The sequence below is a fragment of the Tamandua tetradactyla genome, chromosome 6 (assembly GCF_023851605.1).
Source record: "Tamandua tetradactyla isolate mTamTet1 chromosome 6, mTamTet1.pri, whole genome shotgun sequence".
Taxonomy (NCBI): Eukaryota; Metazoa; Chordata; class Mammalia; order Pilosa; family Myrmecophagidae; genus Tamandua; species Tamandua tetradactyla.
The window spans coordinates 164,854,128-164,872,531 of record NC_135332.1 but is presented as its reverse complement, the minus strand read 5'-3'; the positions used below and the strand labels follow the sequence as shown (position 1 = coordinate 164,872,531).

The 18,404-nt window shown below is 35.1% G+C and overlaps 1 protein-coding gene across 1 annotated transcript in view; it reads right to left on the bottom strand.

Moving 5' to 3' along the window:
• Nucleotides 1-18,404, bottom strand: part of MTBP (MDM2 binding protein) — a 138,792-nt gene that overhangs the window by 103,329 nt on the left and 17,059 nt on the right. Inside the window, exon 11 of the mRNA XM_077167561.1 lies at nt 18,142-18,259. Coding sequence (XP_077023676.1) covers nt 18,142-18,259 — 118 coding nt within the window. The remainder of the gene's footprint in view (nt 1-18,141; nt 18,260-18,404) is intronic.

Sequence of the window (18,404 nt, the reverse complement as noted above, 5' to 3'; positions counted from 1 at the left end):
AACCCTCTGCTGGTCAATCTGTGTGTGGGCTGGAGAAGAATGGCTTTTATTTGGTACTGGGTTCTCCCCTGAATACATGAATAGTTTCTTAGTCAGCCAGGAATGTGTACAGACTTATTTCAGACTTTATACAATGATATCTTTTCCAGAATCTACCTATTAAGTTTCTGACTGAGCAGTGATTGTCCAAATAGGAACTACAACCTTCAAACCCACAAAGCTGAGGGTTATCCTCATTTGTTCCCACTGAGCTAGCAATATTTAGCTGGCAAAGCTGTGGGATTTCACCTCCTTCCTCAAATGGAGCCCACACCATCTAGCAGCAAAGCTGCTGGTTTTAACAAGTCAAATACTGGTAGAACTACTTTTATTGCTGGGACTGGGGGTTGGCAATAAGGAGTAGCCAAAGGCAAAAAGCAAACCTTCTAGCAGATTTTCAAGAAAAAATTACTTCTCCAATTGTTGTCTGATTATAGTCAACTTTCAACGCTCTGAAATGGTTGTTTTTGATCATTTTGTTCACTTTAGATTTTTATATTAAAAAATACCTGACTTCTTCACAGTGACACAATATCCTTAGGTAATTCTGCTATGATTTTCTCTTAAACCCACAAATTGAGATTATCAGTCTAGAGAGATTAAATAAATATGTCCCAAACTTTAATGTGCCTATGAACCACCAGACAAATTTGTGAAAATGTAGACTCTGATTCAAAAAATCCAGGTAGGGCCTATAATGTCTGCATTTTTAATACTCCTGGGTGATGTTAATGCTGTTCCATTAAGCACGATTTCTGAGAAGCAAGGGATCAAATGACTCTTTGCCTGGTCTATCTTCAGGTCTACAGCTCTTTCTGCTTTAACACCGCCAAAATTATTATTAATTCCATAATATCAGTTTTCTTATTTTTCTCACAAATATATCCAATAGGTTGCTATTGGCATTTTGAGTGGAACAGTGCTACACTGTGGTGAGTTTTCTCTTGAAGAAGCACAGCATCCTTAACTATTATCAAGCAAATGAAAGTAGTTCCCTTAGTCATTTTGAAAATAAAAGATGCCCCAGACTCTGACCGCAGTGTCCATTAAGGTACAAATGCAAAAGATTTTTCAGATTCCTTGAGGAAAATTCAGCTATTCTGTCAATGAGCAGGGCAGCTTTTGTCTCCCTTTCTTCAATCCCAAGAAGCACCAAGTAGAGAGGGGCTATGATTTTTCATCACTGTATTCCAAGCACCTAGAATACTGCCTTGCTACATAGTAGGCACAATAAATATTTAATGACTGAAAGAATATATTGTCTTAAACTCTAAAATTTCTTTCAGTACCTTTATCATAGTCTTTTACCTATATCTGAGCATGGAAATTATTTATACACCATTTATACTATATCATTTAAACTTTATTGGTTTCAACCCATTATTTTGAAACATTTCATCATGCCATTATGAGAGTGAACAAAGCACATCCTTCATTATTTCAAAACATGTCTCAGGTAGGACATGAGATTTTGCTGGTTTGTCCAGAGTGATGCCCCGATGACTCCCAGAGTGATTCAATCAGTGAGTGGAAAAGTATCTGCAAAGCCCCCTTCGGGGAGTGGTGAGAACGGGGAGAAATTCAACTTCCCCAAGTTGAATCCTTGATATTCTCACAAGCAGTGTGGACAACCAAAGCTACAGGCTGAGCCCCCAGTCTTGGGGTTTGTTCATATGAAACTTAACCCCGCAAAGGATAGGTCAAGTCTACTTAAAATTTAGGCCTAAGAGTCACCCCCAAGAGAGTCTCTTTTGTTGCTCAGATGTGGCCCCTCTCTTTAGCCAACACAACAAGCAGTCTCACCGCCCTACCCCTCTCTACGTGGGACATGACTCACAGGGGTGTGGACCTTCTTGGCAACGTGGGATAGAGATCTTGGAATGAACGGAGACTCAGCATCAAGGGATTGAGAAAAACCCTAGAATGAGCTGAGACTTAGCATCAAGGGATTGAGAAAACCTTCTCGACCAAAAGGGGGAAGAGGGAAATGAGACAAAGTGTCAATGGCTGAGAGATTCCAAACAGAGTCCAGAGGCTATCCTGGAGGTTATTCTTATGCATCAAGTAGATATCATCTTGTTATTCAAGATGTAATGGAGAGGCTAGAGGGAACTGCCTGAAAATGTAGAGCTGTGTTCCAGTAGCCATGTTTCTTGAGGATGATTGAATAATGATACAGCTGTCACAATGTGACTGTGTGATTGTGAAACCCTTGTGTCTGATGCTCCTTTTATCTACCTTGTCAACAAAGGAGTAGAACATATGGAATAAAAATAAATAATAGGGGGAACAAATGCTAAAATAAATTTAGTTTAAATGCTAGTGATCAATGAAAGCAAGGGGTAAGGGGTATGGTAGGTATAATTTTTTTTTCTTTCCTGTGTTCGTTTTATTTTTCTATTGTCTTTTTATTTCTTTTTCTGAATTAATGCAAATGTTCTAAGAAATGATGAACATGCAACTAAGTGATGATATTGTGAATTACTGATTATGTATGTTGTTTTATTTTGTTTCTTTATTTTTTAATTAATAAATAAATTTTTTAAATGTAAAAAATAAAATAAAATAAAAACGTCATAAATTTTTTTAAAAAATATATTTTTATTAAAAAATATCCACACACATAGTCCATTGATATTGTGAGCCACTGATATTATATAATCAATGACTCATAATATCATTATATCATCACATAGTTGTGTATTCTTCACCATGGTCATATTTAGAACATTTGTATCACCCCAGAAAAAGAAATAAAAAGAACTCACATACCATACCTTCCCCTCTCACTGACCACCAATATTTCAACCTACCCGATTTTTACCTTTTATCTTCCCCTGTTATTTATTTACTTTTATCCTTTTCTTTTCTTTCTTTTTTACTCATTTGTCATTACCCATCTATCCATACCCTGGATAAAAGGAGCTTCAGACATATGGTTTTCACAATCACAGTCCCATTGTACAAGCTATACGGTTATAAAGTCTTGAAGAATTAAGGCTACTGGACACAGTTCAACAGTTTAAGGTACATCCTTCTAGCCACGCCAATGCACCATAAACTACAAAGGGATATCTATATAATGTGTAAGAATAACCTCCAGGATAACCTCTCAACTCTGAAATCTCTCAGACATTGAAACTTTATTTTGCCTTATTTCTCTCTTTCCCCTTCTGATCAAGAAGGCTTTCTCATTCCCATGATGCCAGGTCCTGGCTCATCCCAGGGAGTCAGGCCCCACATTACCAGAGAGATTTACACCCTGGGATCATGTCCTATGTAGGGATGAGGGCAGTGAGTTCACCTGCCAAGGTGGCTTAGAGATAGAGAAGCCACATCTGAGCAACAAAAGAGGTTCTAGGGGTGACTCTTAGGCATAAATTATAAGTAGGCTTAGATTTCTTTTGAAGGAATAAGCTTCATAGGGGTGAGCCCCAAGACTGAGGGCTCAGCTTACAAATTTGTTATCCCCACTGCTTGTAAGAATATCAGGAATTCCCCAGATGGGGAAGTTTAATATTTCCTCCTTTCTCCCCAGTCCCCTGAGGGGACTTTGCAAATACTTTTTTTATTCTCTGCCCAAATTACTCTGGGATATATCAGGGCATCACAGTAACCTGTATAAACCAACAAGATCTCATGCCTTATGCAAGATTTCATGTAATTATGGAGTTCAAGTAAATTGACCATATAAGTTCTTATTAGTCTATTGTTTAAAAAATATTTTTATTATCAGACCTGCCTGTCAACTAAACAATAAGACATGATTTTTCTCCAACAGCTCCTTTAAAACATGCAATATGTCTCATTAAAAGAAAAGCCAATAAAGAAATGAGGCAACACTAGAACTCAGAATTATAAAATTATGAGACATTATTATCTTGCTACACAAGAAAGAATAAATGACTTCCACAAGTGTAAAAGCACAAAACAAAAAAGACAAGTTTTAAAATATTACTTTAGAGGACTTCGGTTTATAAATTATTTTCCCTTCTTGGCTGACAGCTTCTTTTGAGATAGTTTCATAATAATGATTCTTTTTTTAAAGCAATATGAAGTGACTACTTTCACAGGAGCACCAGTGTCACTTCAACGATAAGTAGATACCTTGAGACTTCTGGGAAGATGGTAGATAAGGACAGGCAAAACTCACTCCTCTTACAAAAGTACCAAGGGAAACAGGTAGGAATCATCCAAAGCAGCAGTTCTGGAGCTCAAGAGACCAGGTAAGCTCCTTCGCAACATATGAGGAGGACCTAGTCAGAAAAACTATAACTGAAAATTGTGGAACTATAAAAACTATAACAGAACCCTGGGATGATTCTGCACCTTCTTGAGTGGAACAGTCACCCTGGTTCGGCTGTGAAATACTAATGAACAAAGTGCCAAAGAAAACCTTCAATGTGAATCCAATCAACAACAAAATCTTAGATGAGAAAGAAACCAACTTTCAAAATAATCAAGGCAATCAAATGCCCAGAAACCAGCAAAAAATCACAAGGTACGTAAAAAACAAGATCTGGCCAGCCAAATGACCAAATTAAAAAGTCTGAGGAAACACAAAAATTGGAACAACTAATCAAAGATGGTCAAACAAATCTCCTAAATAATTTCAACATGATGGTTATGCCAGTTTGAATCTGTTGTATACCCCAGAAAAGTCAAATTCTTTAATCCTCATTCAATATTGTTAGGTGGGAACTTTTTGATTGTTTTCATGGAGATGTGACCCACCCAGATGTGGGTGGTAACTTTTGATTAGATGGTTTCCATGGAAATGTATCTACACCCACTCAAGATGGGATTGCTTACTGCACCCCTTTAAGAGGGAACCATTTTGGAAAAAGCTTTACAGCCACCAGAGCCACCAGAAGAGACAGAGCCAAAAGAAAGGACAGAGCCCTGGAGAAGTCACTGAAGAAAAAGCAAGCAGATCTTGCCATGTTTTCCAGGTGAGAGAAAAACCCTGAACATCACTGGCTTTCTTGAACCAACGTGTCTTTACCTGGATGTCTTAGATTGGACATTTTTATAGCCTTACTTTAATGTAGACATTTTCAGGGCCTTAGAACTGTAAACTTGCAATTTAATAAATTCCCCCTTTTAAAAAGCTGTTCCATTTCTGTTATATTGCATTCCAGCAGCTTTCAAATTAGAACAATGGTTAAAGAGATAAAGGATATTAAGAAGATACTAGAAGAGCATAAAGAAGAATATGAAAGATTACACAGAAAAATAGCAGAGATGACAGAAATGAAAAATACTAAAGATGAAACAAAAATATAATAGACATACAACAGCAGATTCAAAGAGGCAGAAAAATGATTTGCAAACTGGAATCAAAGCAACCAAACTCAACCCCCAAAAAGAACAAATGGAAAAATTGGGGCTGGGTCTCAGGAAAATGATTAACAACGCAAAGCACATAAATATACGCATTATACGCAACCCAGAAGTAGAAGAGAAGGGAAAGGCCAGGAAGAAAATGGGGAGATAACAGCTGAAAATTTCTAAAGCCTTAAAAAATCCATAAATGTGCAAATTCAAGATGCTCAACGTACTCCAAATGGAACAAATCCAAACAGACACACTGTAAGATACATACTAATCAGATGTCAAATGCCAAAGAGAAGGAGAAAATTCCTTAAGCAGCAAGACAAAAGCTATTCACCATATATAAGGGAAATCACATAAGGCTAAGCACTGACTCTCATCACACACCATAAAATACTAAAAGAGAAAAACTGCCAACCAATAATTCTTTACCCAGCAAAGCTGTCCCTTAAAAGTGAGGGAGAGGGTGGTGTGATGGTGGCTCAGTGGCAGAATTCTCGCCTGCCATGCCGGAGACCCGGGTTCAATTCCTGGTGCCTGCCCATGCCAAAAAAAAAAAAAAAAAAACTGAAGGAGAGCTTGAAACATTCAGATAAATGAAAGCTGAAAGAGTTTGTTAACAAGAGACCTGCTTTGCAAGAAATATTAAAGGGAGTTCTGCTGGCTGAAAAATAAATGGACATGAGAAAAAAGCAGGGAGGAGAGTAAAGAAATGATTGTCAGTAAAGGTAACTAAAAGAATAAAAAGAGAGAAAAATAATAGATCTGACAAATGAAAGCCAAAGGATAAAATGGTTGAAGTAAGGACAGTTTTTATAGTAATAAAATTGAATATTAATGGCTGAACTCCCCAAAAGATACAGATAGATAGAATGTATTAAAAAATTATCTTCCCACTATATGCTGTTTACAAGAGATTCATTTTAGATCCAAAGATACAAATATCTTGTACTTTTGAATACTTGAAAGTGAAATGAATGGAAAAAGATATTCCATGCAAGCAGTGCCAAAAAGAAACAGCGATAGCTATACTAATAGCAGATAAAACAGACTTTAAATATGACAATATACTAAGAGACAAAGAAGGACACAACATATTAAAAAAGGGTCAATCCACCAAGAAGAAATAACAATGATAAATATTTATGCACCTAATCAAGGGGCCCCAAAGTACAATGAGGCAAACACTGGCAAAACTAGAAGGAATAACAGACACCGCTACAATAATAGTTGGAAACTTCAACACATCACGTTCTACAATAGACAGAACTAAACAGGGGATCAATAAGGACACAGAGAACCTAAATAATATGACAAATGAACAAGATCTAACAGACATATACATAATATTGCACCCCAAACACCAGAGTAGACAGTCTTCTCAAGTACTCACAAAACATTCTCCAGGATAGACTAAATGCTAGGGCACAGATCAGATCATAATATATTTAAGGGGATCGAAATATACAAAGCAGCTTCTCTGATCATAATGGAATGAAACTGGAAATCAATAACCAATGGAGAATGAATGAAAACAAGAACACAACATATCAAAACATATGAGATGCAGCAAAGGCAGGGCTGAGAGGGAAATTTATAGCCCTAGACATCTACATCAAAAAGGAAGAAAGAGGTGGCAGATTTCTCGCCTGCCATGCCAGAGATCTGGATTTTGATTCTCGGTGCCTGCCTGTGCAAAAAAAAAAAAAAGGAAGAAAGAGGAATGGGAGAAAAATTATGGAACTATTAAACTTTACACACTGGGGAAACCCCGGACTCTGCCAAACATTAGGGACACCCAAATCAATAGGTCAAGCCCTTGATCTTCAGACTTGCTCTTGTGAAGCTCATATATATATAGCAGAGAAGCTTAGTCTACCTATAGTTATGCCTACAAGTCACTTCTGGAGGACCTCTTTTGTTGCTCAGATGTGGCCTTTCTCTCTCAAAGCCCAATCCTTCAAGTAAAACCATTGCCCTCCCCTCTATGTGGGACATGACATCCAAGGATGAAAGTCTCCCTGGTGGCATGGGAGATGACCCCCAGGAATGAATCTGGCTGGCCCTGGCACCACGGGATCAACAATGCCCAAAAGGGGAAAAAGAAGTATAACAAATAAGGTATCACAGAAACCAAAAAAATCAACAAAGAAAAAAACAAACAAACAAACAAGGTATCAATGGGTGAGAGGGTTCAAATAGAGTCGGAGGCTACACTGGAAGTCACTCTTATGCATGCTTCAGTTAAACATTTCCACCTATTATAACTTGCCAAACCCCAACTAAAACCATTCCTGCTAATCCTAACGAATACCTAGGGCATTATTTAAGATTCTACAAAGTTCCATGTGCTAGAGTAACTCTCTCAAATGTACAACCTTCAGATGGGTCCCTGTACCAGACAAGTCCTGAATTGCAGAGGGGCCAGCCCTTCTAGTACATCAACTAGTTCCATCCCCCTATCCTATATTATCAATAGCCCCTTCCAACATGAAAAAGTTAGAATGGGCATAGCCCAAATACTCCTAAAAAGTGGGAGAAAGATCAAAGGTGACAGTGGAGTAATAAAGAAAAGGTAGGGTTTAACAAATGAGTATGAGTGTTGAATCATTATACTAATATTTCTTTTGGCCTCCAGTATCTTCAAGCAGCTAGGAAAAAAAAAAAACCAAAACTAAAATTGTGGCATTATAACCCATACCAAACTATTCTACAACTAATTGTTGCTATGTACTTTGAAATTTATTGCATTTATTTATATATTGCTTTGATGTGTATATGCTATTTAAAGAGGAGTATAACAAAGAAGATAGGATTTAACAAATGGTATGATAATGAATCATTATATTGACATTTCTGTTAGTCTCCAGTGTCTTGGAGCAGCTAGAAGAAAAACAAAAAAATACGGAACTATAACCCATACCAAACTTTAATATCTGTTCTATAACTACTTGTTAAAATATACTTGGAAATTTATTGCTTTTTTGTATATATGTTATATTTCACAACAAAAAAAAAAGGAAGAAAGAGCTAAAGCCAAAGACCTAATTGAACTGGAGAAACTAGAGAAAGAACAGCAGCAAACTAATCCCAAAAGAAGGAGAAGAAAAGAAATAACAAAAAATTAAAGTGAAGATAAAGAACAGCAAACTAATCCCAAAAGGAGAAGAAAAGAAATAACAAAAAATTAAAGTGAAGATAAGTAAAATGGAGAACAGAACAACAATAAAGAGAATCAATAAAACCAACAGTTGTGTTCTTTAAGAAGATCAATAAATTGACAAAACCTCAGCTAGACCGACAAAGACAAAAAGAGAGAAGAGGCAAATAAACAAAATCAGAAATGAGAGGGGAGGTCATTACCACAGATTCTGAAAAAATTAAAAAGATCATAAGGGGATACTATGAACAACTGTATACCAATAAATCAGACATGTCAGATGAAAAGACATTTTCCTAGAAAAATACGAACAACCTAAACAGACTTGAGAAGAAACAAAAGACCTCAGCAAATCAATCAAAAGCACAGAGATTGAATCAGTCATCAAAAATCTTTTCACAAAGAAAAACCCGGGTCAAGATGACTTCACAAGGGAATTTTACTAGGTATTCCAAGAAGAATTAATACCAATTCTGCTCAAGCTCTTCCAAAAAAACTGAAGAGGAGGGAACACTACCTAACTTATTCTATGAAGCCATTTGTGTTAGTTTAAAAGCTACCAGAATGCAATATACCAGAACTGGAGTAGCTTCTTAAAAGGGGAGTTCATTAAGTTGCAAGTTTACAGTTCTAGGGCCATGAAAATATCCAAATTAAGATACCTTGGTTTAAGAAGGCAGATGATGTTCAGGGTTTTTCTCGCAGCTGGAAAGGCACATGGCAAGATCTGCTAGCTTTCTCTTCCAGGCTTCTTCAATGGCTTCCCGAGGGCTCTGTCTGTTCTATTGACTCTCTAGGCTCTGGTGACTCTAAAGCTTTTTCCAAAATGGTTCCCTCTTAGAGGGCTCCAGTAAGTAACCCCACCTTAAAAAGAAACAATCAAAAAGCTCCCACCCAGCAATACTGAATGAAGATTTTAAAACTTGGCTTTTCTGGGGCACACAACAGATTTAAACTGGCACACCATCATTCACCCTGATACCAAAGCTTGATAAAGACACTACAAGAAAAGAAAACTACTGACCAATCTCTCTAATAAATACAGATGCAAAAATCTTCAACAAAATACTCCCAAATAGAATCCAACAGCACATTAAAAGAATTATAAACCATGAGCAAGTGGGTTTTTATTCCAGGTATGCAAGGGTGGTGCAACACAAGAAAATTAATGTAATATACCATAACCACAAATCGAAAGGGAAACATCACATGATCATCCCTACTGATGCAGAAAAGGCATTTGACAAAATCCAGCATCATTTCTTAATAAAAACACTTTGAAAGGCAGGAATAGAAGGAAACTTCTACAACATGATAAAGAGCATATATGAAAACCCACAGCTAACAACATACTCAACTGTGAGAGATTGAAAACTTTCCCTCTTCAATCAGGAACAAGACAAAGATGCCCACCGTCACCACTGTCATTCAACACTCTCTTAGAAATTCTAGCTAGAGCAATTAGGGGAGAAAAGGAAATAACAGCATCCAAATCAGAAAGGAAGAAGTAAAACTTTCATTATTTATCTATGATCCTATTTGTAGAATATCCTGAAAACCTACAAGTCTAATAGAGCTACTGAAAGAATTCAGCAAATGGCAGGATAGAAGATCAACCCACAAAAATCAGTAGGGTTTCTATACACTAGTAATGAGCTATTCAAGGAGATAATCAAGAATAAAATTCTATTTACGATAGTGCTGAAAGAATTAAATATTTAGGAATCAATTTAACCAAGCATGTAAAAGATGTAAACAAATAACCTCAAAACATTGCTGAAAGAAATCAAAGAAGGCCAAAATAAATGGAAAGCCACGTGTTCATGGATTGCAAGGCTAAATGTCATTAAGATGTCAATTCACTCAAATTGATCTACAGATTCAATGCAATACCAATCAAAATTCCAATAAACTACTTTGCAGAAATTGAAAAGCTAATTATCAAATTTATTTGGAAGGGTAAGGGGCCTTGAGTAGTCAAAAACATCTTGAAAGAAAGAAGAATATAGTGGCAGAGCTCATGTCTCTACACTTTTGAGCTTATTATAAAGCCACAGTGGTCAAAACAGCATGGTACTGGCATAAATATAAACACTGATCAACAGAATCAACTGAGAGTTCAGAAATAGACCACCAGATTTATGGCCAAATGATATTTGTCAAGCCTCCCAAATCAACTCAACTGGGACAGAATAGTCTTTTCAATAAATGGTGTTAGAAGAACTGGGTATACAAAACCAAACAATGAAAAAGAAGCCTTATCTCACACTCTATACAAAAATTAACTCAATGTGGATCAAAGACCCAAATACAAGAGCCAGTACCAAAAAACTCCTAGAAGAAAATAAAGAGAAACATCTTCAAGATACAGTGATAGGAGGAAGTATTGCAGACCTTACTACACCCAAAGCACAAGCAACAAAAGAAAAAACAGATAATGGGACCTCCTTAAAAGTGAATATTTCTGTACTTCAAAGGACTTTGTCAAAAGGGTGAAAAGGTGACAAACTCAATGGGGAATATCTGATAAGAGTTTGATATTTAGAATATATAAAGAAAAAAAAATGGGCAAAAGATATGAATGGACATTTTTCCAAAGAAGAAATACAAATGGCTAAAAAGCATATGAAAAGATATTGAGTTTTACTAGCTATTTAGGGAATTGCAAATCAAAACCACAATGAGATAGCTCATACTTATTAGAATGGCCACTATTAAACTGGAAACTATAAGTGTTGGAGAGGATGTGGAGAAACAGGAACACTTATTCACTGCTGGTGGGAATGTAAAATGATATAGCCACTGCGGAAGACAGTCTGGCGGTTCCTCAGAAAGCTAAGTATAGAGTTGCCTTACAACCTGGCCATTCCTCTACTCAATATATACCCAGATCTGAAAGCAGGGATGCAAACAGACACTTGCACACTGATGTTCATAGCAGCATTATTTATAATTGCCAGAACTGTTCATCAACAGATGAATGGATAAATAAAATGTGGGATATACACATGATGGAATTTTATTCAGCAGTGAGAAGGAATGAAGTTCTGAAGCATACAACAAATGGATGAATCTTGACGACATTATGTTGAAACAAGTCAAACACAAAAGGCGAAATATTGTATGATCCCACGAATGTGAACTAATTATAATATGCAAGCTAATAGACATAAAATCTAGAATATAGGTTACCAGGAGATAGAATGAGGTTAGAGAATAGAAAGCAGTTGCTTAATATGTACAGAATGTTTAACTAGGTTGAGCTTAAATGTTTGGAACACGGAGAGAGGTGACAACAGCATACTATTGTGAGGATAATGAATAGTATTGAGTGAATGTGGTTGCAAGGGGTAGAGTCAACAAAAGGATAGTTAGAGATGAAAACATGGGAATGTATAATGGAGTGAATCTTCTGGCGGAAAATGACTGTGATTACCAGTACAAATATTTAAAAAAGTAATTTTAGGAACTAGAACAAATGTACAACATTACTACAAAGAGTTAATAATAAAAGGGCACTATTGCAAACTATGGACTATAATTAACAGTAAAATCTTAATATTCTCTCATCAACAGCAAGAAATGTACCACATCAACACTACAGGTCAACAGTAGGAGAGGAATAAGGCATAAATGATATTTTGGGTTTTCTTTTTTATTTTCAATTTATCTTACTATTAGAGTAATGAAACGTTCTAAAATTGATTGTGGGGATGATTGCACAATTATGTGACAATATACTGGGAGCCACTGATGATATACTTTGGACAGACTATGGTTTGTGAATATTATGAATATATATCAATAGAATTGCATCAAAAAATAAAAATAGATACTACTTTCAAAAGAAGTTCTACATGATACAATGAAAGAGATCATGCATAGACAGACTTTAGATGCAGTCAGACCTGGGTGGAAATTCTCACTCTACTCTGTGATATTTAGAGATGGTTTTGTTTTTTCTGTACATTTAGTATGCTCATTTGTAATATGAGAATAAAAAAAAAATCTACCTTTCATGATTGTTGTAAGAATAAGGCAATTAATGCAAAATATCTCACACATAATAAGCTTTCAATTTTGATAGCAAATACTTTTATTACCTAAATATGATTTGTTTAGGTACCAGGCTATATTATATTATCCAATTCTGTAACAAATTCATAAGATTTCTGTGTGACCTTACAGAGAGCCAAGCATTTCTCATTATATAACTAACTTTTCAATACAAGCTTTTAATGTCTTTCTTCAGAAATGTAATGGTGTTTAGTTAATTGCATCAGTTCATGTAGTTCTTTTGCATTTATTCCTAATAATTCTTTGTGGGTGTTTCACCAAATGCCAGGTTTTTTTAAAGGTTTGAGAGGATGCAGAAAAATTGGAAACACTCTGCACTGTTGGTAGGAATGTAAAATGGTGCAGCCACTGTGGAAAACAGCATGGTGAGTCCTCAGAAATAGAATATATAAAGAATTACTATATGACCCGGCAATTCCAATCCTAGGTAATAAACAAAGAAATTAAAAACAGGACTTGGATACTTGTACACCAGTGTTCATACCAACATTATTCACAACAGCCAAAAGGTGGAAGCAACCCCAAGTGCCCATCAAAAGGTGAATGGGTAAACAAAATGTGGTGCACAACACAATGGAATATTATTTACCAAAAAAAGAAATGAAGTTCTGACACATGCTACTACATGGATAAACCTTGGAAGCATGCTGAAAGAAACAGGCAAGGCACATACATAAGAGCAAATACTGTATAAGTCCATTTACCTCAAAAATTTAGAAACAACAAATTCACAGAGAAAGTAAATAGATTTTGAAGTTACCAGGGGCTGGGAAGTGGGGGAGAACAGGAGTTGTTGCTTGGTGGGCACAGAATATTTGTAAATTTATTTTATGTAATACATACATACATTTATTTATTTATTTATTTTCTTCAGAATCACTCATTTATTAAAAGTAGTTAAGTTAGGAAATCAATCTAGAATCATTCTTAAATAGGAGTACATTTGGAAAATGGCAATAATTTATAATGTTTCATTTCCAAAGAAAAATACAGAATGAACTTTAAAAAGCAAAGTAATTTGTTCTCAAAGTATCAATTCAAAATTTTACTGCACAAAAATACATACTTAAGTTTCTAATAACACCACAATGTCTTTATGCATACTCATATAATTTATGTATAATACCTGATAATCTATAAAAGAGGGTCTATCATAGTCAAAATAAATGAACTTCAAAAGTACCCCCTTCATAAAAGGCATTTACCATTCATTCTTCTCAAATTTAAGGAATGTAACAAATGTACAACATTTATGTATTTGTATAATACCAAAATAGTACAAGACATATTAAAAGGCTGTCATAACTGTAATATATTTGAGTCAAGTTAAAATTGGAGGACAGCTTAGGTTCAAATGAATTCAATTATCCATGGGAGATTCACTTTTTGAGCAGACATGGCACTCATACTACCTAAAGTAGATTTCACAAAAGGTAGTGTTCAAGTATTTAAAAAAAAAGGGTACATGCTTAACTGTAACAAATTCATAGGAGACAATGTATTGGTTTCCTAGCAGATGATCAGTAGGTGACTTTTTAAATATGAATCTCATCAAGAATGGCCCAAACAGCAGAATTCTGAATAACTGAAAGTTAAAAGGCTGAAATGGGGTTTAGAATAGGATCCACCATTCCTTCTGCAATGCCATTCTAAAATGTCCCTATTCTTTCAGTACCACCATAGTTTACAAAATTTATAAAATATTTCAACTGGGGCACTGTTTCTCTATTAGATGAAATTGCTGATATTAAACACTTCCTAATATAAAAAAATAGCAATATGTGTTTACATTAATACAAATTATGTATTTTGTTTCATAAAGGGATGGTATATCAAACATAGGGAACTAAAAAAACTAGGCACAAAATATAGATTCACACTGAAAGGATGGAGTCCATTCATACCCTTTCCTTACTTTTTTGACAGCAGCTATTATATCTCGAAATATACAATATACTTCATTAATTATTTAACAAATAATTTTGAGTACCAATTATGTGGCAGGCACTGTTCCAACCTTTTACTTCCACTAAAATATAACCTCCATGAGGGCAAGATCTTTGTTATATTTACTATTGGTTCAGGATATTAAACAGTGCCTTGTATATGGTAGGTCCTCGATACAAAAACTGTTGAAAGACTGAGTATTTAATGCATCTACAAGCAAATATATATAAATGCTCAAATACATATAACGAGTTACTGTTTTGAACACAAATGGTAGCATTCTAATTATTTATTTTTTTTCACATAGTATCTCTTGGCTACTAAATATAGCATTATAATAAGTAAGACTTACATTTTATTTCTTCAGTATCTATTTTCCATGCTGTAGTATAAGTTCTATGAGAGGAGGGACTGTCTTTCTTGTTCATCACTAATCCCTAGAGCATACTACTATTATAAAAATACTATCTACTCAATACTCAGTAAAACAAATGAAAAGTAAGACTGAATAAATAAATCAATGAATGAAGAACAAAGCCACAAAACAAGAAAGTCAGGAAATATTTTTAAGAAACAGAGTCAAGTTTAGTTTGGGGGATGTGGAACATGCAGGCCAACATTGGAGAGATTAGGATCAGAATAGTTGGGCATAATTCAGCAGGGTATGGGGAAAGAAGTATGGTTTAGGAAGATGATCTGACAGTTGGTTTATTATTTGGATATGAGACAGACTATTGGCAAGGGGCTGGGATACAAAATTTTCCTGAACAAGAGTTATTAAAACTTTTACACTAGCTAAAACTTCGTTATTCTTTGTACACAAGGAATTCTATTGATGGGATGATAAGTAATGCAAAGATTTCCTACAGTGAAAAGGGTAGAGGCAAAAGAATGGAACTTAATAACCAGTGAGCTGTCCAATCTGATTTTGCTTCTACTTCTAAGATGAAAAAGAATACTGTAAAGTACAGCTTGATCAGTCCTTAATGATAAAGCCTAATCAGTAACCCACAATCTGGCTTCTAAGAGTGCTATGTGACATATGTCTTATTATTATTCAGAACTTCTCAACATTTCAAGAGGTGATAATTTAGGGAAAAAAAATCGAGTCACACTAAGATATTTTCTTAAAGCTGCAGTGAAAATCATCCCAAAAACTTTAGTTAAGAGTAATTCAAGTGAATAAATTACCTTAAAATTAGAAGCTCTGATATAGTGGCTGCTTGAAGTTGGAGAATGTTACAAGAGGAAAAGAAAAATATACTGGACAGGCTGCTCAGAACATAATGAAGTTAAGTTAGGAGATGCTAATATTTAAGTCATAACCATCAGTCTAACAAATAGAGCACTGAGGAATGGATAAATATTATCCTGTGATTTCACACAGTATAAGTGAAATTGACCCTATTGCCATACAACAAATCTATTTCTGATTCTGTTTTATCATTTGCCAAAATCACCAGGTATACATTTATTCCCTGTGAGGAGTAGAAAAGGAAGAAAACTGTACTTCTTTATATAATAGTAAATTCCCTTCACATTGTCAGCTAAAAAGATTTATAATTTTGTTTCAAAATGCCTTCATAGTTTGACTATATATTCTACAAAGGAAAAGACCATTAATTTATCTCCTCAATTGTAAAGACTCAACTCCCTTGTATTTCCTACTCTATTCACCATGCCCTTTATAATACAAGTTTTCAATAAATGGTTTTGGTGTTGATGTTAATGATCATAACTCTTTGGGGTCTTCCAAGTACCATATACTAAGTCTTTTCCTAACTTTTCCCTCTACTTTCACCTTAAATGCTGGTTATTTCTGAAGACCCTATTCTTGGTTCTCTTCTCTAGCCACATACTATTTATGTGGATTTTTTCAACCACTCCATTCCTGTGACTAACTTTAACAGAATACAGCAGAAGTGACAGTGGTCTAATTCTGGGACTAACTCTTAAGAAGTCTAGGTAACTTCGACTTTTATACTTTTGGAGTCCTGTGCCACTGTGCAAAAAGTCCAGCTAATCTGCTGGAAAGGTCATGTGAAGAGCCCATGTGGCAAGGAAGAGGCTTTGAGACTACAAGGAGGGAGAACCTACCTCTCTGATGAGCCCAGACAATCCATTAGCTCAATAAGGCCATATAAATGACCACCAGCATGATCAGTACAAGAACCACCCAGCTGAGCCCAACTCAGGTATAGAACTATGAGCAAATAAAGTGCTTGCTCCTTCAAGTCACAAAATTTTAGGGTGGTTTATTACACAAATACATAATCAAAACAGCTGGTAAACTTGAAATCTAAATCTATGTCCCTGACCTCGCTTTACAGATCCAGATCTAAATTTCAAACTCTATATCTAAATTTCCACATAGATATATGACTAGCATTTTTAATTTAATATTTACTTAAATGGAATTCAAGTATCTCCCCTATTTCCCTTATGGTGTATAAGTCAATTTTTAAATTGAGCCCCTTAATCTGTGGAATATTTTTACAGATTTCTTCTAGAACAGTCCTAGTAGACATGTTTCAATCCCAGGCCTTAGCCTTATCATATCATGGGTCACAAAAAATATAAGCTCAAAAATTATCATATCATGGGTTCCAAAAACTAACTATAAACTCAAAAAATATTTAAACAAAATATTGTCCCATTATAACAACAACAGGGCATTTCAATGGTGGCACAGCAGCAGACCTCTCACCTGCCATGCCGGAGACCCATGTTCAATTCCTGGAGCCTGCCCATGCCAAAGAAAAAACACTCACACCCAAGCAAAATTATGAAGGTACACATTTTAACTCGCTAGGTGACTTTAGGTAAGTAATTAACATTTTGAGCCTCAATTATCTCATGGAAATACTAGAATGTGGATTTAGATAATCTCTGATTTTACAACATAAGTGAAAATTTCATTTTTATAGTAACATCTTCACTATAATAAACTATTAGTAAGGCAACACTGTAGTGGTAACAGCACAGAGGCTGGGTTCAAATCCTTGGAGAAGTTATAAAGCTATTAACTCTAAGAGTCTGTCCTGAAGTAAAGTGACAGGGTAGCCTCTGCCAATTAATAGCTCTATAACTTCTCCAAGTCACAAATTCTTCAGTTGCAAAACAAAGTTTAAAAAAAGTCTTATAAAGTTATTTCAGGAATTTTATGAGTCAGTATTTCTGAAGTACCTAGAACACTGTCTAGTATATAGTTAAGCTGCTTAATAAGTTCTACAAATTGCTTCTGAAAATTGTAATCACAGCATTGTTTTTTAATTCACCATATAATAAATGAACCATTTTATTGTCATAAATGTGAAGACTGTAATGTCTCTAAGAAACCCATGTTCATTATAAGTAGCCATCTAATTAACCAAAAGTTTTCCCTTTAGGTCACTGATATTTGTAATGAATAAGCTTGTATTATACCTTATATTACTGTTGGCAAAATAATGTGGACTCTTTTTAGTCAGTAAGAACAACATGAAATACTGTTTTCTCATAAAGAAATGTTATCACTATTTCAAATTTGATAAATTAATTATTAATGTTGCATTATTAAAAAAATTTAAAGATGTACTACTTACCACTAACTGCCTTGGGTTTTTTAGCTATATATTCCTTCCATTTTCTTGAACTGAGTTGGTTGGGAGGCGGAATAAGTATGTTACTAACAGTACAAGGCAATACAAAAAGAGCACCAACCTGGATAAAACAGAACATAATTTAAGTGATTACACATTGAAATTCATTCTTGCATTGGTGCCATATGACATTTTCCCACTCTCCTATTTAATGCATTTAGTAATGCTCTCCTCCAACCACTTCACTATAAAACAAAAATGACAAC